At 44.4% G+C, this 22,299-nt stretch overlaps 2 protein-coding genes across 5 annotated transcripts in view; both read right to left on the bottom strand.

The window, feature by feature from the left end:
• The window catches only part of LOC121304597 (potassium channel subfamily T member 2), an 89,063-nt gene extending 73,055 nt beyond the window's left edge, over positions 1-16,008 (bottom strand). For 2 of the 3 annotated variants that reach the window (XM_041235812.1, XM_041235810.1), the window contains exon 1: positions 15,303-16,008. In XM_041235812.1, coding sequence (XP_041091746.1) covers positions 15,303-15,391 — 89 coding nt within the window. In that variant the 5' untranslated portion in view covers positions 15,392-16,008. The remainder of the gene's footprint in view (positions 1-15,302) is intronic. The other variant, XM_041235811.1, reaches the window with a different exon arrangement.
• A 3,047-nt stretch (positions 16,009-19,055) lies between these two features.
• Positions 19,056-22,299, bottom strand: part of qtrt1 (queuine tRNA-ribosyltransferase 1) — a 9,566-nt gene continuing 6,322 nt past the window's right edge. Inside the window, exons 9-11 of one of the 2 annotated variants that reach the window (XM_041235788.1) lie at positions 22,050-22,134; positions 19,365-19,500; positions 19,056-19,322 (exon numbers count right to left, since the gene is read on the bottom strand). In XM_041235788.1, coding sequence (XP_041091722.1) covers positions 19,306-19,322; positions 19,365-19,500; positions 22,050-22,134 — 238 coding nt within the window. In that variant the 3' untranslated portion in view covers positions 19,056-19,305. Of the gene's footprint in view, positions 19,323-19,345; positions 19,501-22,049; positions 22,135-22,299 lie in introns of both variants that reach the window. The other variant, XM_041235790.1, reaches the window with a different exon arrangement.

Here is a 22,299-nt window from a genome sequence, read left to right on the forward strand (position 1 = left end):
CAGCATAGCTCCATAGCTCAGTATTAAGCAGCAGTCAGAGCTATTTTGCAAGCAGGTGATGAAGACAGCAGACAGTGTAATGGGAACATTACCCCACAGTCATTTGAGTTGTTTTATATGATTACTGCTTTCAGAACACAGGTCTGTGCACTGTGGTGCAGGGTGAACACTCTCTGACAGAGAAATTAAAAGGCTGTTTTCAGTCTGCCTGGCTTTCAGAACACAGAATCAGAACACCAGAACCAGAACTCAGAATCAGAACACATAATCAGAGATCAGAATCAGAACACTTCTGTGTCTGTTTGTCATCCCTTTGCTACACCAGCTATTTAAATGAGACTCAAAAGATATGAAGGCACATGCTATCAATGGAAAAATAGCAACCCTTTAATTGCATTTCAAAGTAGAAGGGATAAATATTTGAAAAAAACTGTGTGAAGGGGTACCTGCCCATTATTAATTAATTAATTTTTGTACTGTTATGATTTATTACAGTTTTTATGTATATATGTATTCATTCCTTTTAACATTAATATGAGTTTGCGTTTGTGTGTTTTAGATCGGCAGGGAGGGGGTTAAATTCCTCCCTGCCAAAATACATGTGAGAATGTGGCTGGAGCCTTAATTGAGTAATTGTTAATTATTGAGTAATTGGGCTCCAGCCACAGACTCTAAAAGTCAGGAGAGCGCCACTGTCTGGGGAGAGAGCTGAGAGGAGGAATGGAAAACAACACTGTGAGTCCAAGAAAGACGATTGCTACCAGCTGTAAGCTCTTGCAGGTACTCGTTCCAGTTAAAGATTGCTTGTGTCTTGTTCTGTTTTACTTCGGCCCACGTGCCGGAGTGTTGCGTTTTGTTTAAACTGTCTGTTTTGTTTATTAAGCTGAGCGCTGTAGCGTTTCAGTTTCACCCCGCTGCTTCTGGAGTCTGGGTTTCTGGTCTGACGTCACCCCTGCAAAGCCACCCTGTCACATTCTGCTTGTCAAAACTGACCAATTCGTTCTTGTAAATTGATTGTATCAACAAGATGCCAAGGAAAGCAATGCATGCATGAGGTCTGGAATAAATAACTCATTCCTCTGTGCAGAAGAGCGGCTCTCTCCTGTCCAGGCAGGTTATTTGATGACGGTTGGTTATTTTTTTATTTCAGGTGGGCAGGGATGGGGTTAATTCCACTGGTGTGGAATGTGTCGATCTTAAATCGACTAATTGATCATCAATCAAGTCCCAGTCACATGGTATAAAGAGGAGAACGCCTTTCGTTCCGAGCTGTGGTTTTGAATGGTTTAGTGATGGTGAATGGCCAGCTTGAGCCCTGGAGTTTAGGTCCAGATTTGTTTTGTGAAGTTTTTGCCCCTGCTCTCCTCCCTGCTTAATTAAAGCCATGTGAAGCCCAAGCACACAAAGAATAATATTTACCACTCTCTGACAACCTGGGGGCACGTGAATTCAACAAAAACCCTGAACAAACTCCCCCGATAATAAAGGCTACTGTCACGCGTTACTTAAAATGTTTATTGAGGGAGGCTTCCAATTAGGACGAATTCAAGTTCGTTGTTTTAATTGAAGACTAAGAAGATGCTTGTGGATGGATATTTGAATTAGAAGCACTGAGTTCTCTATACTAGACTGTATTGAATTAGCTGCTCTCTGATCCCCAGTACAGCACTGAGTTCTCTACACTAGACTGTATTGAATTAGCTGGCTCTCAGATCCCCAGTACAGCACTGAGTTCTCTATACTAGACTGTATTGAATTAGCTGGCTCTCAGATCCCCAGTACAGCACTGAGTTCTCTATACTAGACTGTATTGAATTAGCTGGCTCTCAGATCTTTTGTGTTTGGTGTTTTTATTTTATTTGTAATAATACATAATGAAACTGGTATAAAATTAAGATCTAGTATTGCAAGTCTGATTTATAACAGTGGACGCTAGCTGAACCTTTAACAGTTTTAATAACTACAGTTCTGCCTTCAATAACTGCAGTAGATGCATACTGAGCAAGAGGAGGATAATATCTGAATGCACAAATCCCCTTCGGTCACGAGTTTTTAATTTAATTTGTAAACATTTTAAAAAACAGTTTGCGTGAACTCTGTGGAGTTCAAGAAATTGCCCTGCCACAACTTTGAAAAAAAAAAAAAAAAAAAAAAACTGACATGAACCATAAAATAGATACAGAGAGAGAGAGGAAACCTAACACGGCACAATAATAAAGCACAACAACTGTACAGACCTGGACGACCAATCCCAAGAAGGCGCTTTCCTGAGCGGCGAAGGTGTCCCGCTGCAGGGCACTAGTTTGGAAGACATGCCTGTCCTGGGTTCTGGTCTCTCCTCCCTGTGTTTGCGTGTTTCTTCTCTTGTGGCCGGTGCTCTCCCTCCCCGCCGTGTGGCTCTCATTAAAGCAGGGAGCCGCTGCCTTGTCTGTGCTTGTCTTGATGCTCCTCTGGTCTCCTAATCTAAGCTGTCTGAGCTGCTCCCCCGAGGCTGGGAGCAACAGAGAGAAAGATTGAGCTGCTTTGCTGGGGAAACGTTCCCTGACGGCGTGCTTTTATTGAAGTGCTTAACTCCAGAAAGCCAAGCGGTCGCCTGGGAAAAGGGGATGGGGCTGTTGTTATTTTTTATAAATGCTGCAGGTTTGGTTTTGTGCTGGAATGGCATACTGTCTCATCTTAACGGTGTTAAATCCACCCTTGTTTTTATAAAGACACTGAGAAAGACTTCTAGTCGTTCCTCCTCCACGTTATTTTTCTTTTAGCGTGTCTAAATTGATGAGTGTTTAGTAGTTCCAGGTGGCACTTCTTTTTAACGGCAGGATATTGATCTGCTCCTGATAATATTGTCCCTGCGCATGCTAAAATGATATTAAAAGGAGTTGACTGTAGTTGTAACAAAACACAAATGCAAGACAAAGAAATCTTATACTGGGATGGTGTTTAAAACATATAAAGTACCTATAGAAAGTCTACAACCCTTTCAAATTTTTCACCTTTTGTTGCCTTATAGCTTGGAATTAAAATGCAATAAAATAAAATCATTTTTTTCATTATCTACAACTCCTACCTCACAACTTCCACTGAAAAAAATATTCTAGAAATTTGTAGAAAATTAATTAAAAATAAAAACTGAAATAGCTTGGTTGGATAAGTGTCTACCTCCCTAAATTAGCTCAGGTGTGACCAATCGCCTTCAAAATCACACACCAAGTTAAGTGGCCTCCACCTGTGTTAAACTGTAGTGATTCACATGATTTCAAGATGAATTAGCAGTTTCTCTAGCTTTCAAAAGAACTCCGGGACAAAGTTGTTGAAAGACACAGATCAAGGGATGAGTATAAAAAAATATCAAAGGCCTTGGAGCACGGTCAAGATGATTATTAAGTGGAAGGTGTATGGCACCACCAAGACCCTGCCTAGATCAGGCTGTCCCTCCAAACTGGATGACCGAGCAAGAAGAAGACTGATCAGAGCGGCTACCAGGAGGCCAATGGCAACTTTACAAGAGCTACAGACTTTTATGGCCAAGACTGGTCAAAGTGTGCATGCGATAACAATATCCCAAGCACTCCACAAATCTGACCTGTGTGGTAGGGTGGCAAGGAGGAAGCCATTAGTCAAGAAAGCCCACCTTAAATCCGGTTTGAAGTATACAAAAAAACACTCTGGAGATTCTGTAGCCATTTGGCAAAAAGTTTTGTGATCTGATGAAACTAAAAGGCCTAAATGCAAAGCCTTATGTTTGGCGCAAACCCAACACAGCGCATCACCCAAAGAACACCATCCCTACTGTGAAGCATGGTGATGGCAGGATCATGTTATGGGGATGTTTCTCATCGGCAGGGGCTGGGGCACTTGTCAGGATAGAAGGGAAAATGAATGGAGCAAAGTACAGAGAAGTCCTTGAGGGAAACCTGCTGCCCTCTGAAAGAAAGCTGAAACTGGGATGGAAGTTCACCTTTCAGCATGACAACGACCCAAAGCACACAGCCAAAGCTACACTGGAGTGGCTAAGGAACAAAAAGGTAAATGTCCTTGAGTGGCCCAGTCAGAGACCCGACCTAAATCCAAAAATTTGTGACATGACTTCAAGGGGGTGTAGAGTTTCTATAGGCACTGTGTATATTCTTACCTCAACATAACATTCTGCACCCAGAGCTCCCCTCGTTCAGGTATAATATTGAAATGATCAGCTGACAGGCGTTTGAGCAATCAGACCCTGCTGTGAATGATCTGACCTCACCTCCCGTCATCAATAAGACACACCTGTGGGTTTACTAACAGGAGTGCAGCTGTAAGGAAGGGGCAGTTTATTTAACACGCAAAATCCTGGCTCTTGATCACTTAATACAAAAGTTTTGCATCACCCTACAGAATGAACTCATTTTGCTTCCTAAATACCAAATGGGAGGGGGGGGGGTGTAGAACTAAAACAGGTCCCCAAAGAGAAAGAGCTCGGTGTTGCATATGATAGGCTTGTCGCTGTCAGCAGCCACGCAGTGTGGGGAAGCAACCGAAAAAACAAGCAGAATGATGGGGTATAGAGACACACGTGTGGGGTACAAATCCAGTAAGGTGATTACGAGGTGGTGCAATGCACCTGGGAGACTGCCCTTAGTTAGTCTGGTCACCACAGTATCAAAGGGACATCGTGACCCTGGAGAGAGTTCAGCGAAGAGGAACCAGGGCTTAAAGGAATGAGCCATGAGGATAGACTGAATCTATACAGCCTGGAACTAGCTGAGACTTGATTGAAGTATTTCAAATCTTAAAAAGGAGTTGACAAAGTTAACCCAGACCAAAAGCACAGCACAGGATCCAGGACCAGAGGACCCAGCTGGAAATGAAGTGGAGGTTTTCCAACATTTAGCAGAGTTGACTGCACCAGGAGCTCGCCAAGAACCCGATCGCCATGCTTTGATGAAAACAAACATGCCTGCTTTGTGCTGGGTACTCTGCCCACTTACTCAACCAGCCCCAGTGTCAACGGCTTGAAGAATCGTCCTGACTTTGAGACCTAAGGGCATAGCTAAGGGAGAGCAATAGTCCCTGCTGGGTGAAGACAGCATGGCTGTGTATTAAAGTGCCATTATCAATGGGGCAAATTCAATTGGCAGGTGACCCTTCACCCAGGTCACGTGTGAGATGACCCCTTCTCTTACAGCAGCAACAGCATTAGTTGGCAGTGTTGTTTGAATATTTAGGAGCCGAGGTGGACTAATTCACTGATTTTTCAGGATTTCTAGGGGCTTGTGTGTTAAGTCTGGCAGCGCAGGTCATAACCCTATTAGCTAGCTTCTAGAATCTCAGCAAGTCTTATTTAGAATTAGTCTTAAGTAGAATTAACGGATTCTGCTTCACAAAGTCGAAAGACACCTGCGGTAACATATTGAATTACACACCATTGCTTTGTAGTTTTCCATATACTTAATGGAAAAAAAAACTGACAAAATGAAAAATGTGACATTTCAAAATCTAACATGAAATACTACTGTGTTACTGTTATGGTTAACAGTAGACTTATGATTTATTTTCCATTCACAAAAAAATGTTGAATTTTGTGACTGGGCTCAAATTCTGGAGTTTTTTTAAAGAAAGATTTTCCCCATAAATCACAGTTTGATCCTGGCCTATAAGACCCTTCCATTGATCTTTTACCACAACAGCAACGCCTGTGTCTTTTCACAGCTTCTCTCCCTGCAGATACCTGGGGTTGAAATCTACAAGCAGTCCCACTTTTCTGTCTGGCTAATAAGCAATTCCCGTCACTGGCTTCAGCAAAACAAGGTTATTCATGTTTTGGGAAATCCTCTAATTTCCTTTGCAGCGAAGTGAGTCATTTTGAACATGCTGCGAATCCCTTTCCTGTCAATAAGGGCTGCATTGTTCATCCTGCTCCCATTTCACAAGAGTGTGTGTGTGTGTGTGTGTGTGTGTGTGTGTGTGTGTGTGTGTGTCTATCCTTGTGTGTGTGTGTGTGTCAGTGTGTCTATCCCTGTGTGTGTGTGTGTGTGTGTCAGTGTGTCTATCCCTGTGTGTGTGTGTGTGTGTGTGTGTGTGTGTGTGTGTGTGTCAGTGTGTCTATCCCTGTGTGTGTGTCAGTGTGTCTATCCCTGTGTGTGTGTGTGTGTGTGTGTGTCTGTGTGTGTGTGTGTGTGTGTGTGTGTGTGTGTGTGTGTGTGGGGGTTAGTGTGTCAGTGTGTCTATCCCTGTGTGTGTGTGTCAGTGTGTCTATCCCTGTGTGTGTGTGTGTGTGTGTCAGTGTGTCTATCCCTGTGTGTGTGTCAGTGTGTCTATCCATGTGTGTGTGTGTGTGTGTGTGTGTGTGGGTTTGTGTGTCTATCCCTGTGTGTGTGTGTGTGTGTGTGTGTGTGTGTGTGTGTCTATGTGTGTGTGTGTGTCAGTGTGTCTATCCCTGTGTGTGTGTGTGGGATAGTGTGTCCATCCCTTTGTGTGTGTGTGTGTGGGTTAGTGTGTCTATCCCTGTGTGTGTGTGTGTCTGTGTATTTCTAGCCAGGCTTTATCGAAGTGTTCCACAGACACTGCTGTATTACACAGAGCGCAGGGGGACCAGGCCTGGAAGACTAAACTGCCTGCGTGACAGAAGACCTTCATTTGTATGATAATCCCTGCTTCAGGTTAGAGCTCTGCTGAGAATTGCATTTCCACTCCCAGACTGGAGGTTGGCATTTTATTAAATGCTTACTGTTTAGAAGAACACCAAAGTATCACTGAGTGTTCCTGCGCCATGATGATGCACAGTGTCCTGTCTGAGTGTGTCACTGCAGGGTTTGTTGTAGGGTGAAAGGCAGCTGGGGCGTCACACAGTGATGCCATTTGAACATGGAGCATGAGAGCGGCAGGAGGCCATTCAGATGCCAGCGCTTGTCTGGCTCCTGGTAGCTGATTGATCTCAGAACTCAAGTCAGGTCTTGAAGTATCTCATGATTCAGCATCAGCAACATGACTAGGTAACCCATTCCATCCCCTCACCACTCTCTGTGTGAAGAAGAGTCTCCTTCAGCAACATGACTAGGTAACCCATTCCATCCCCTCACCACTCTCTGTGTGAAGAAGAGTCTCCTTCAGCAACATGACTAGGTAACCCATTCCATCCCCTTCCCACTCTCTGTGTGAAGAAGAGTCTCCTTCAGCAACATGACTAGGTAACCCATTCCATCCCCTCCCCACTCTTTGTGTGAAGAAGAGTCTCCTATCCTCGGTACTAATTCTTTCTCCACTTAATTTGCAACTGTGTCCAAAATATTGGATAGAGTTAACTTAGTCTGCACCGGGGTGGCCAAAGTTGGTCCTTCCACTCCTGGTCTTTGTTCCAACCCTGTTCTAAATTGTTTTGTTTGAACCAAATGAACCTCCATCCAGACCCTGAGGTAGTTCATGATAGCATTGTAGCTGTTAAACCTGGAGTGGAATGGCCCTCCAGGACCAGGATTGAAAAAGAGGCTCAGACTTGGCTCAGAGGATATTAAAACAAAGGTAGTATCCTGTCAAAGGACTTGGTCTGGAGAGGTTTTTTACATCACAGCTATCCTGCGAGAAGCTCACCCGCTCCCCTAATAAACCGAGCTAGATTACAGCAGGGTTCTGCTCATGATGTCTTCCTGTGAAATCTTCCAACCCATTCTGAGAAAACCCAGCCAAAGGTGGCAGTGGTTCTGCTAGGTGAAGCTGATGAGACTTCCTAGTGGACAGGAGCCCGCTAAAATGATCAGTAATCTTAAAGAAACTACAGTCGTCCTTCGCTAAAGGGAGGGAATTTTCCCTTTTCACTCTGTGAAAAAATACCACATGCTAAACACCTCGTTAGCATGCAGCACCCCGGTTAACACACGGTATTTTACTATGCATTATGAGCATGCTTCCCATAGGCGGTGATTTTAGCATGTAGTAAAAGCAGTGGTACATTGGCCACCCCTCTGAGAATCCCAGATGAATATTAGGGGCTTCATTAGCCAGATTTCCACCCTTCAACCTCATTAATTCAATGCAGATGAATGAAAAGCAGTAAAAACTACTGCGTGTTATTCAAGCAGAGGGAAATCCCATTGACTGCGTGGAATCAGGAACAGTGTAAGACAACGGCAACACTCTTTAGTGAACGGGGCCCTAGAATTCAAAGACAAACACTTTGACTAAAAGCCTTTTTCAGTGTCTCATGGATGGATAACATTTATCTCCTCCCATGCACAGACCCTACCGCGTAGTTAGACAATCAGCAACCCTTTTATGTTTAGTCCAATCTTCGTTTTTTGCGATTCGTGAGAAGACGTGGTGTGTCGGCTGTCTCTTATTATGACAGTCATGATTTCACACAGTTTGAGCAGCCAGGACCCATACTGTAAGAGATGACACCTCTTGTAATAATAACAGACAGCCTGCACACAGCCTAGTAATATAACCCTAACAAGTCTGCTGGTCTTCAGTTGATATTTTAATTGCTGCAGAACAAGATCCGAGTAGCTGATCTGATCCCTGCTTTCAGAAATGTCCCGTACTAACACACCGTGGCTGGGGTGTAACTGGTTTGTAAGTGGATGGACAGTTTCTGTAGCTGGGGCATGCATTAATAAAATTAAAAACAAACGTTAATTTTATTCAGGTTGGCACCTCTTTGTGGTCGTGAACTCCCTCTTCAGTGGACCGGACGACCGCTCGGCGACAATCAGATCCCAGCGTGTTCAAATAGAAAACAGTTTCTATGGTATGGAGTACACAGACATCAGAAATTGCATCACGATTTAGAAATTACACAATTTTAAAAAAACCTTGTAGAAACAGTTCTTTACTACCGGGCTCTTCCTTCTCCTCTCTGCTTGAGATCGCCCACAATGCATTGCGCGCCACTAAAATAGGTTAAAGAAAGTTCTCAGTTTCTACAGGCATTTTTCTTCTCAGGAAGTCGTTTACTGCTACACTTCCTGGGTCACTTCCCCTCAGCAGTGTGTTCTGGTCACATCACTGGCTGAAAGCTTGCCAGTCAATAGGGGGAAGCAGCTGATTGGTTACTGACAGGAACAAAGGAATCGAAGGCGTGGGAACAATGTCACCCTCCAGGTGCAACTCCTGAAAGCACGGCTTCCAAATAGATTTCTTTAATCAAGTAAACATGCCAGCTTTACTGGAACGCTTGCTTCATAAAACACAGCACCTTGAGACCAATATAGCTGGAGCAACACAGGCAGCATTGGTGAACTCATTCTGTTAGCTACTCCCAGTTCAACAACCCGACGAGAAAGACTTGAAAGCAGAAATAAATGGCAAAATATACTTTGCAAATAGCTTTCTACAAACGAGAGGGAGGGCGGAGAAGGGCTGAGGTGTGGTGAAGCTCGCTGGTGTGTTTGTGTCGATTTGTCGGCAGAATTGAACTGTCAGGATGGATTAGAGGCAGTTTATCTGCTGATTGTGGAGCCGGGGTTTCACAGACAGGGCAGGGGAGGGAAGAGGGAGGAAAGCCACTTAACCTCAGAGGAGATTTTGTCTTAATCAGGTTTAATCCTCGCTACACTTGTAACCGTGTGTGTTCTGGTTGTGATGTGTCTCCTCCGAGCGGCTGGTGAGTTAATAACGCTGACAGCATGAGGCACAAACTTCTCTCTCCACTACAGAGCTCACTCTGTTGATTAATGCAATGTGTCTGATGCCCTGCAGATTGGGCGAATACATTATTAGCAAAACATTGCAGAGCGTCTCTATTGAAATACCGATAACCCTGCTCTGTTTATAGACCAGACACTTGTATAACTTTTCGTTAAAAGCTTCTTACACGTGCTAGTTTACTTCTTTGTTTTGGACTGTTAGTTCTGACAGAATAACAGGTTGTAATGTGTACATGGTTTGAAGGAATGAGCTAGTCATGTTGCTGAAGGAGACTCTTCTTCACACAGAGAGTGGGGAGGGGATGGAATGGGTTACCTAGTCATGTTGCTGAAGGAGACTCTTCTTCACACAGAGAGTGGTGAGGGGATGGAATGGGTTACCTAGTCATGTTGCTGAAGGAGACTCTTCTTCACACAGAGAGTGGGGAGGGGATGGAATGGGTTACCTAGTCATGTTGCTGAAGGAGACTCTTCTTCACACAGAGAGTGGGGAGGGGATGGAATGGGTTACCTAGTCATGTTGCTGAAGGAGACTCTTCTTCACACAGAGAGTGGTGAGGGGATGGAATGGGTTACCTAGTCATGTTGCTGAAGGAGACTCTTCTTCACACAGAGAGTGGGGAGGGGATGGAATGGGTTACCTAGCCATGTTGCTGAAGGAGACTCTTCTTCACACAGAGAGTGGGGAGGGGATGGAATGGGTTACCTAGTCATGTTGTTGAGGTATAATCACTTGATCCTTTGAGACAGCATTTTCAGATGGCCTGTGCTTGGTTCAGAAATGTTCTTTGCACGGGTGATACAGCAGAGTTAATACATCCTGTCTTGTGTGCCTGATTTGGGTAAAATTAGCCAATAAGAAACAACCAAGATGCTTGCAGATACGTTAAAAGCAACGTTTGTCTTCAGATTTATTCAGTTTCTTGTGCTATTTCTAAAAGCTATAATAATATATAACAAGTTTTAAAGAATCCGTTCACTTATATAAGTTTACCAGGATAAACTCGCACAGTAATTTTACAGTTATTTCATACTTTTCCTGTGTGTTTTAAATATTCTTTACCATGTAGCTCTCTGGGCTTTACAGTGCTTCCAGGGTACGCTTCACCGTGCTTTATACAGTATACTTTTCCTAACTCTTATGAAACCTGTATTGGAATAGGGTTTTCTATCACACACAGCAGATATGCGCTCTGGGGCGCACGCTGCGTTGATAAATCAAGGTCAATGTTGTGTTTCAAAGCTGAAGAGGAGGCAGACGATTTCTCCGGGCAGCTCTTAAGAGACGCGGCATTCATTTGGCAGACATGGCCAATTTGTGAGAATGCCCACCTCGAGGCCGGATTAATCCACCCGGCACTGTTCCCCAGACCCTGATCGATGCAGAAACAGCCACCACAGTCTCGTTTGTACACTTTAAATGTCAGCGCATTACTCCACAAGTCAGTAATGGCGACAAAACACTATCCTGTGTGTAGGCTGTGCTGGAGATCATTAGTGCTCTGTCTGGGACTGAACTAAATGTGCCTGTCCTTCTTGACGTGGTGTGTGTGTGTGTTATAGAGTCTGTAAACCAGTGGTGTAGTAGAAGGTATATGCAGGTAAACGCCGTTTACCCACTTTTAATTTGGGCAATATAGCGTTTACCCACTTCCCATATAAGGGATACAGAGTTTACTTTACTCCCCTGTGATGTGCAAATACTAGGTTAAAGACAAGATATTTTAACAGCGAGCATCTGTGTTGTGTTGCTGCGTGCAAGACTGACAGCTGAGAGCTCTCAGTTAGAACTGTGGAGTGAGTAGGGTGGTGTGGCCACTGGACTGTGTATTCTGCATGTTCTCTGTGTGTGTGTGTGTGTGTGTGTGTTCTGTGATTGGTTGTTTATGTTCTGTTAATGTTCTGTTGTTAGGCATACTGGATCTGCTAGTAGCCTTCATCCTAGCCCATGAAAGGACCCTCACAGAACTGTTCACGTGAAGCGCACTGTTGGTTCTGAACAGCGCCTGAGAGGGAAAGGACTGTATATGGGGGGCTGAGGTTGGCTGAGGGCCAATAACAATGTATCTGTTCATGTTCAATCTATCTCTGTTGAGTCTATCTGTTCAACTCCATCAAACTGGGTCGTTTATCACCTTTTTTATTCACCACTACACCACTGCTGTAAATAGGGGCATGCAATAAAAATGATTGATCATGTCTGGTCTCTATTTGATGAAGGTGCAGTTTTGTAAGACTTTGACATTTTAACAGTGACTTGAATAGTTTTTTTTATTTTTTATTAAAGTTCTCAAATGTAATTTACATATTAAGGGATTGAAACCGCCTGCTTCCCCATTTCATTGAGCTTCAATTCAGCTGAATGCAAAACAAACCCTAACACTGCCGGAGCGTGACTGGCAGGAACTCCACAGACACTCACACACACTAACAAACAGACACGCACACGCACACACACACACACACACACACACACACACACACACACACACACACACACACACTGCACGCATGCCCCGCCCCCCCCCCCCACACACACACACACCATGCATGCACCCCCACCCCCCCCCCCCCCCCCCCACACACACACCTGCATGCATGCTCGCCCACCCACCCACACACACACACACACACATATACAAACACACACAATCTTACTTCACCTGGGGTTAAGAATCAAAATAGAATATATGCTAGTCCCTGATATTGATACAATATAGTATGACAGAAAGCATAATATTTCTTAAACATCCTGCCTGTCCCCCCCCCCCCCCCCCCCCCAGAGAAATAATAATATTGACACAACTGTTTTTGAACGATTTTTTTTCATGCATGACATATTATGAACACATAAAAATTGTATTGAATTAAGTTTTTTTTTCTCTCTCTCAATGCTGTATATGGGAACGAATGGCTTCCTCAATTTCAGGTCATCACGCATTTGCGTGTTCCATGTGTCCCCATACAAAGACCCATGTGAGGGTGTCCTGTACAAAAGAGTTCTCCTGACTCTTTATTCCGCTGGCACCCCGCAGCGAGCTGGGGGCTGTGAGCAAACAAGCAAAGCCGAGAGAGGGGCTCGGACACTAATGCTTAAATCAGGTTTAACAAGCTCCACTCGGACCCGGGACTCCAGAGGCGACAGGTTTGGGAAGCTGGTGAATTAGCCGCGCTACATCACCTGATTGTGGAGATGCGCAAACGTGCTCGTGTGAAACAGCCCTGTGGGCTCGTTTCAAGGCTCGTTTCATCGGTGTTTAGTCATTAGCAGAGGCTGAGCGCAGCGGTGCTCAGTCGATGCTGTGTGGCTGAGGTCGGTGAGTCAGTGATCCGGTGCAATATACATTTCCTATGGGTTTTACCCAACTCCACCCCGCATTCCTGTAACCAATTATACCATCGCAGAATCACCTTGTCTGAAAAATCCTAAATTGTTACTTCTGATCGCAGATTGTATTCTAGTAGCATTTGCACTTACAATAAACGACACTGTATTTAAATACTGTGTTTGCACTGTAACCTTGCATTGCCCTGTGACACTCGCAACTCGCGTTGGATAAAGATGTCTGCCAAATGAACTAAACTAATAATAATTCAGACAACGTGTTTCTTTTTTCAATTACACAGACCTCTGGATATTGCACAAGTCTTATAATGCGCTCGTTAATTCGCTGTTACAGGCGTACTGACGGGATATTTTAAAAGTCCTATACTGGGCATGAAAAGAAACGCATCACTTATATCTGGATAGAATTCACGAGATATGATCGGAAAACGGCAAACTCTGTTTTAGAGCTTGCAATTCAACAGCTGAAATCACTCCTCATCACCTGTCTCACTGATCAGGTTAAGTGCATGTGCTTCAGTCACAGTCGCTCAAACGCGTCATCGTCCAAGATGAATGATCGAGTGATCAACAAGAAAACAAAAACATTTCGTCAATGTCCATCATTTATATACTTTATTTTGTTTCGAAAGTAAATTTGTTATAATATTGATTTGTTTCTTTTGATGCTCGGTATATGTTGCTATATAAGGGCCTTCTCTAATACACTGTGTTAGCTTAACATGATTATTATTATTATTATTATTATTATTATTATTATTATTATTATTATTATTATTATTATTATTATTATTATTATTATTAATAATATTATTAATAATTAATAAATAATAATAATAATAATAATAATAATAATAATAATAATAATAATAATAATGAGTAGAAAAACACAGGAGGGGCCGCTGTAAATGAAAGCAAAATGTTTTGTATAAGTTAGAGGGGTTTTCTGACTTATTTCCTATTAAGTGTGTCGGATTCTCAATGGCTGTTTCGCACTCTGTGGGACTCGTTCAGATGCAATGTCTTTACGCAGCAGCAAGAAGTTGCAGTGGATGCGCTTCAATGCGATTGTATTGCACCTTCTAAAGACCGCGTGTTTGTCCAGCTTCAATTCGCCTGATATTCATCCAGCAATCAGCAATCACAATTACACGGCACTGTGAATGGGTCGGAACAGATAAACACATTCACACACTGTAAACAAACAAACAAACAAACAATCATGACCGCTCTGGTTACCTTCTGTTTATTTTGCGCACGTTTGGTCAGAACCTCATTAGTGATTCCAAGATACAGCCGATAATAACTCAGCCAATCAGCTGTCAGATAGGTCGCCATGACTTCTGATATATCCTCAATAACGCAGGCGCTTAAGCCTTACCAAAGTAAACATATTTCGCATCTGCACATCTTAAAGCTAAAGCTCGCAGCATGATTTACCGCACATGGAAACACGCCTGCTGTTTGCAGCACAGACTCATTATAATGAAACAGAATGTTACTGTAGCTTCTCGCACGGGTCTGACACTCACTGAGGCAAATCTGTTTATTTCACTCAGAAACAAACCCACAGAAAACGCATAACAACAACCGCGGCTTATTTCTTAGTTTTGTTGTTTTGTACTTCCGAGTTCCACAGCGCAACGATTTAAAGGACGGGGAAATGAAAAAGAAACAGCCGCCGCACTATTGTCAGTAAGGCGACACCATTCAGTCAGCACTGAATTTGACAGCAAGAAAAGTTCAAATTGACGGACCATTGACTTGCTTTGAGTGATTTGTTGAGATGCGGAAACACCTACCAACCAAGCACCTACCACCTGCTCTCTATAAAACTCACATAGGCTGTCTTTACCCCAATGACAACAATTTATATATATATATATATATATATAATATAGCCATGAGGTCCACGGAACAGCAGTGTTTAAAATGCACGGACAGGCTGGACCCGATCGTCTGAATGGTCAGTTTCCTCCTCCTTGTGATCCTCCAGTCGCTCCCGGATGTCTATGTCGAAGAACCCGTTTGAACAGCCGCTCAATTCCTTGTGCGCCCGAAGGGGTTAAAAGATAACGAATTGCATCGATTAAGCGGCAGCGCGGGGTGACGGCTCCTTTCCACACCACCACACACACGCCGCCGGAGCTCGGAGAACGGGCTGACCGGCTTGTTTCAATCACACCCACCTCTCGCACCAGCAAGCGAGACGAAATAAAATAAAATACACAATCCAACGTTTTCACACCGAGCTACAATTACCCTGCGCAATATATTTCATTATTACCAACACGGGATTATAGTACACTCCCTTAAACAAGCTGTTGTTCACCTACCTGTCGTCCGCTTGCCAGTCTCCAAGCAACAGGTCTCGGAACCGGTACCGCGGCGGCAGCGGCAGAACCTCCTTCTCCAGTTCCACCATGGTTCCCCAGGGACCGGCTTCTCCGGCTAGCAACGCGCCACTGGAGACAACACACCGCTCCGGCTCTCCAAAAAACAGCCGTCGCCCGTTTTCTGAGTCTTTTGAATTGGTGGAAGAGACGCGCGTCTTGAAGAAAATAAATTAATCACACTTCTTACGAGCTCACCAGTTACTTATCCGCGCAGCTTCCTGACGCGCATTGGAGTCGCTTAAACTGGTTCTGGGAACAACACGGACAGGCGGACAGACCCCTGCGGTCCTGTTTTACTGCTGAGTGAAACCGCTGCGTTTATCCTGTCCGCTGTGTGGGTTCGGATATTAGCAGTATAGTTACCGCGAAGTGCAGCAGGTGTTCCGCTGGGACTCAGTGCATGCAGAGAGTCGACGTGTTTATGCAACGGGTTATCTGAACATCAGCGACTGAGCCGCGTTGTCATATCTCCGAAGTCGAAACAGTACACTTCGGGATAATAAAAACAAAAGCTGTTCAAATGTTTGCCAGACACGGTCTCCGGCTGTAGTACTACAGCGAGTGTCAGGGAAAAATAAATACAGCAGGGTGGTGTGAATGTGTCATCATCGCCGCGTCCGCCTCATCTCATCTGAAACACACACACACACTGACTGACACACACACTGACACACACACTGACACAGACACACACACACTGACACACACACAGCCTGGCTAGCCTGGCTAGAAATACAGACACACAGTCATGCAGGCACATGCACACAGACAGACACACACACAGGCATAGACACACTGACACACACACACACTGACACACACACAGCCTGGCTAGAAATACAGACACACAGTCATGCAGGCACATGCACACAGACAGACACACACACACACACACACACACACACACACACACACACACACACACACTCACACACAGAGACACACACACACACAGCGATGCGTGCATTGTCTACATTGTGAAATACAGGCGTATTGGTTAGTGCACATGATTTACTTCATATATGTAAGTAAATACACACACGACGACGTTTATTATTATTATTATTATTATAATATATATAATAATATTATAAATATATAATAATAATAATAATAATAATAATAATAATAATAATAATAATAATAATAATAATAATAATAATAATAATAATAATAATAATAATAATAATAATAATAATAATAATAATAATAATAATAATAGTGTTTAGAGTTCATCAGCACTTATAATGACCAGAAATAGCAGTTTAATGTCTATTTTAACACACACACACACACACACACACACATCCACACACACACACACACACACACACACACACACACACACACACACACACCACACACACACACACACACACACACACACACACACACTCATATCTGGAAGTGCGTATTCCATTGAGAAAAGTCGACTTCTTTTTAAATGCTTTTTGTTGCTGTGTTTCAGCACCTTTCACGGTGGACAGCGCCGCTGATGTGAACTCTTTCGGTCTGTTCATACAGTAATGGACTTTCAGATCCGGTCTGGTAACACTGCTGTACAATCACTTGTATTAATTAGTCATCATTGGCATACGCTTTTATCCACATGCTGGTTTATACTGCCCACCGAGACCCAGTGTCTCAGTCGGCGGTCTCTGACGGTCGGGATGTGCTGCGTCTTTTTTGAAAAGTCTTACGCCTTTTCTAGTGTGTTTGCGACCGCAAAACGCACAGGGTCCGGTGATGTTTTTTTTTTAAAAAAATCAACATTTGTCGCATGGTCCCAAGACAGGGATGCGCGATAGAGCAGGTTTTTGAGGAACCCAACAAAGAACAGAACAGGATTTTAAACTTGACACTAAAGTCAGACTGGCTGAAAGCAAGACCAACAGCTACGACCACTTTGCTGCGTCAAAAAGTGTGCGGACTCGGGGGTGCTTCGGCCCTTCTGGCGCACCTTTACAAGTGTCTGCAGCTGACGTGCGGCTTTTGCCTGCGAGAGAAGTATAAACCAGCCTAAACAAAGACTAGGGAGTGAGCTTTGCATCAACAATTGCCGCGGCTGCAGACACGACCTCGGTTTTACGTCTTTTGGGCAGTCGTACAGCACTTTTTTCTCAAGCGACCTGAAATCGCATAGGGTCGGATAATGCTGAAACATGTCAACATTTGATGCACGGTCGGAGTTGCAGCTGCGCAGCTGTTATAGCTGTCTGCGCCTGAGGTGTCGCATTCATCTGCGAGAGAAGGATGTGCCAGACCTCACCGGACTGGTATCAAGCCCCTTTCTTAACCAGCGCAACACCAAGCCTACCAAACAGTCTGTAGCTTGGCTGCAGTTCGGCGACTGTATTTAGAATGCAATATTAAAGGGAGTTATACATTAGACTTTATATCCGCTTGACTCGATGGAAACATTTCTTCCAAGCGCGGTATACCCCGCAATCCTTTTGCGCCAGAACCTGATGATCCATCGCTGTATTAATTAACACACCTCCGAGCCTCATTAGTGAGCAGAGAATACGCATAGCGACTGTTTGTGTCAGTATTCTCTTACGAGATCTTGTATTAGTTTTCCCTATCAGCCGTACGGCAATTAACAGTTGAAAATATTTACAAGAGACTAATACAAAGCTATTCATAGTTTTTGTCCATCTTTGACACCTCTGTAAATCCCTGAGACACGTAGACACGCTCTGTCCTTGCAGCAGCAGGAAGTTGTAAAGCAAAGCGAATTGGAAATGTCCTTTTCAACATTTCTATAGAAAACTCTAAGGTTGGGTCTTGCAGCATAACGTTCACAGAGGCAAGTGACAAAATGCAGCAATGTCATCAAACTGCCAGCAAGGACCGCACACCTGCCGAGGCAGAGCGCTGTGCTTTACCGGTCCCGGCTTCACATCCCCCGCTAAAGCTTAACCACGACTGCGGTCAAAACGCATGAAGCGAGAAGAGGCCTTGCGCGACACCATACACGGGTTCCCATAGTAACCTGCCCGAACCCAGGCGAAGAAATGCCCATCTCCCATGACAACGTGACGAGTCTAGTTTAGTTGGGGGGGTTGGGGGGGAGGAGGAATATAATAATAATGTTCTAGACAAGGCAAAGTTATTCATTGTAAAATTAATTTTTTTCCCCATCCATGCTCACTAGCAATGACCATGTTGTTTTTTGTAAGTAAACGTTGTCCATGTGCATGCAATATAGGAAAGACGAACTTCCTCATATAAATGAGCACTTTTTTTTTTAAGCTGAGGGAACACGACGCCACGTTGTCGCTTGGATCTTGGTTGCACTGCACCTCACTCCAGGGGAGGCTTGGGGTTTGTTCCAGCAAAGTTGCATCAGTCTCCCCGAACCAGGTATCAAGCCGCTGTTCCTGAAAAAGCCTCTTCGTGTTCCCTCAGCATTACAGATACAATAATAACCGCCACCCTATTGAGCACCTCAGTAAAAAGACAACGCCACAATCAGGGCCATCTTTTTAATACAATCTGCTTCTGTTGACTTCAGTGTAAAAACCTCCTTCGATATTAACGCCACCATCCGCAGACCCAGACGAGTCTGGGTTCAATTACTGCACTACCACGGTGTTGATGCTGTAATTATTCACTGACTGACACGCCAAAAACAAAACAAAAACAAAAAAAAAACAGTTTTACAATACAAAAGTTTATTAAAAAAAAAAAAAAAAAAAAAAAAAAAAAAAAACGCATCAAAAGCTTGGATCAACAAATAAAAATAAATTCATCTGAATGTGTAGTACCAGTTCTGAGCAACAGGGGCCGATACAACATGGCATAGATCAGGGGAATTGAAAAACAAAAGCACATTTGCACCTGCGCAAAAATGACAGGTATTGTGCAGGGCTGCTGTATGTGTGTGTGTGTGTGTCTGGACCAGTCCCGCAATGCCTCCTCACTCCAGCGCGATGCCTCCTCACTCCAGCGCGATGCCTCCTCACTCCAGTGCGATGCCCCCTCACTCCAGCGCGATGCCCACTGAAGCCAGGGCCTCCACGGCCCAGCGCGGGTACTTCTCCTTGCTGCTGTACATCCTCTCCATGAAGCGGAGCACAAACGCAGGGAAGCTCTGCTCCACGATGCTCTGCCGAGCTGAGCGCATCAGAGACAGCTAGAGAGAGAGAGAGAGAGAGAGAGAGAGAGAGAGAGAGAGAGAGAGAGAGAGAGAGAGGGGTGTCCAATCACTGTGCTGGAGGGCCGTTCTAAAAGCACCACTACACACATTAAATACACAAAACCAATTCTGAACTGATCACTTATCGAACGGCTAGAGTGAGTTTCAAAGTCTGTGTCGCCCTCTAGTGTCCAACCCTGCAATTACCTGGAGCCCCAGACGACACTGCAAGCTGTGCAATGAGGCACAGATACAGGACACAGTGTAAGAGATGCAGTGACACACACACAGATACAGGACACAGTGTAAGAGATGCAGTGACACACACAGATACAGGACACAGTGTAAGAGTACAGGACACAGTGTAAGAGATGCAGTGACACACACAGATACAGGACACAGTGTAAGAGATGCAGTGACACACACAGATACAGGACACAGTGTAAGAGATGCAGTGACACACACAGATACAGGACACAGTGTAAGAGATGCAGCGACACACACACAGATACAGGACACAGTGTAAGAGATGCAGCGACACACACAGATACAGGACACAGTGTAAGAGATGCAGTGACACACACAGATACAGGACACAGTGTAAGAGATGCAGTGACACACACAGATACAGGACACAGTGTAAGAGATGCAGTGACACACACAGATACAGGACACAGTGTAAGAGATGCAGTGACACACACAGATACAGGACACAGTGTAAGAGATGCAGTGACACACACAGATACAGGACACAGTGTAAGAGATGCAGTGACACACACAGATACAGGACACAGTGTAAGAGATGCAGTGACACACACAGATACAGGACACAGTGTAAGAGATGCAGTGACACACACAGATACAGGACACAGTGTAAGAGATGCAGTGACACACACAGATACAGGACACAGTGTAAGAGATGCAGTGACACACACAGATACAGGACACAGTGTAAGAGATGCAGTGACACACACAGATACAGGACACAGTGTAAGAGATGCAGTGACACACACAGATACAGGACACAGTGTAAGAGATGCAGTGACACACACAGATACAGGACACAGTGTAAGAGATGCAGTGACACACACAGATACAGGACACAGTGTAAGAGATGCAGTGACACACACAGATACAGGACACAGTGTAAGAGATGCAGTGACACACACAGATACAGGACACAGTGTAAGAGATGCAGTGACACACACAGATACAGGACACAGTGTAAGAGATGCAGTGACACACACAGATACAGGACACAGTGTAAGAGATGCAGTGACACACACAGATACAGGACACAGTGTAAGAGATGCAGTGACACACACAGATACAGGACACAGTGTAAGAGATGCAGTGACACACACAGATACAGGACACAGTGTAAGAGATGCAGTGACACACACAGATACAGGACACAGTGTAAGAGATGCAGTGACACACACAGATACAGGACACAGTGTAAGAGATGCAGTGACACACACAGATACAGGACACAGTGTAAGAGATGCAGTGACACACACAGATACAGGACACAGTGTAAGAGATGCAGTGACACACACAGATACAGGACACAGTGTAAGAGATGCAGTGACACACACAGATACAGGACACAGTGTAAGAGATGCAGTGACACACACAGATACAGGACACAGTGTAAGAGATGCAGTGACACACACAGATACAGGACACAGTGTAAGAGATGCAGTGACACACACAGATACAGGACACAGTGTAAGAGATGCAGTGACACACACAGATACAGGACACAGTGTAAGAGATGCAGTGACACACACAGATACAGGACACAGTGTAAGAGATGCAGTGACACACACACAGATACAGGACACAGTGTAAGAGATGCAGTGACACACACAGATACAGGACACAGTGTAAGAGATGCAGTGACACACACAGATACAGGACACAGTGTAAGAGATGCAGTGACACACACAGATACAGGACACAGTGTAAGAGATGCAGTGACACACACAGATACAGGACACAGTGTAAGAGATGCAGCGACACACACAGATACAGGACACAGTGTAAGAGATGCAGTGACACACACAGATACAGGACACAGTGTAAGAGATGCAGTGACACACACAGATACAGGACACAGTGTAAGAGATGCAGCGACACACACAGATACAGGACACAGTGTAAGAGATGCAGTGACACACACAGATACAGGACACAGTGTAAGAGATGCAGTGACACACACAGATACAGGACACAGTGTAAGAGATGCAGTGACACACACAGATACAGGACACAGTGTAAGAGATGCAGTGACACACACAGATACAGGACACAGTGTAAGAGATGCAGTGACACACACAGATACAGGACACAGTGTAAGAGATGCAGTGACACACACAGATACAGGACACAGTGTAAGAGATGCAGTGACACACACAGATACAGGACACAGTGTAAGAGATGCAGTGACACACACAGATACAGGACACAGTGTAAGAGATGCAGCGACACACACAGATACAGGACACAGTGTAAGAGATGGAGTGACACACACAGATCCAGACCTGGTAGGCAATGTTGTGCACTGTGATGTGGTGCATGGCAGCCGTGTCACTCTTAAACAAGGCGTGAAGGAAGGCACGGCTGTACCTGGGGGGGGACAGAGAGGGAACAAGAGATTAACAAACCAGGAGGAGAGAGGAGAGAAAGAGAGGCAGGTAGAAAGAAAGAGAAAAAGAAAGAACAAAAAAAAGAAAGAAAAGCAGCATTGCTGCATGGATTTAGCAAGGGTTAACATATTCTTTATTTATAGAA

This window comes from Polyodon spathula, chromosome 38 (genome assembly GCF_017654505.1).
Source record: "Polyodon spathula isolate WHYD16114869_AA chromosome 38, ASM1765450v1, whole genome shotgun sequence".
In the NCBI taxonomy this organism is placed as follows: Eukaryota; Metazoa; Chordata; class Actinopteri; order Acipenseriformes; family Polyodontidae; genus Polyodon; species Polyodon spathula.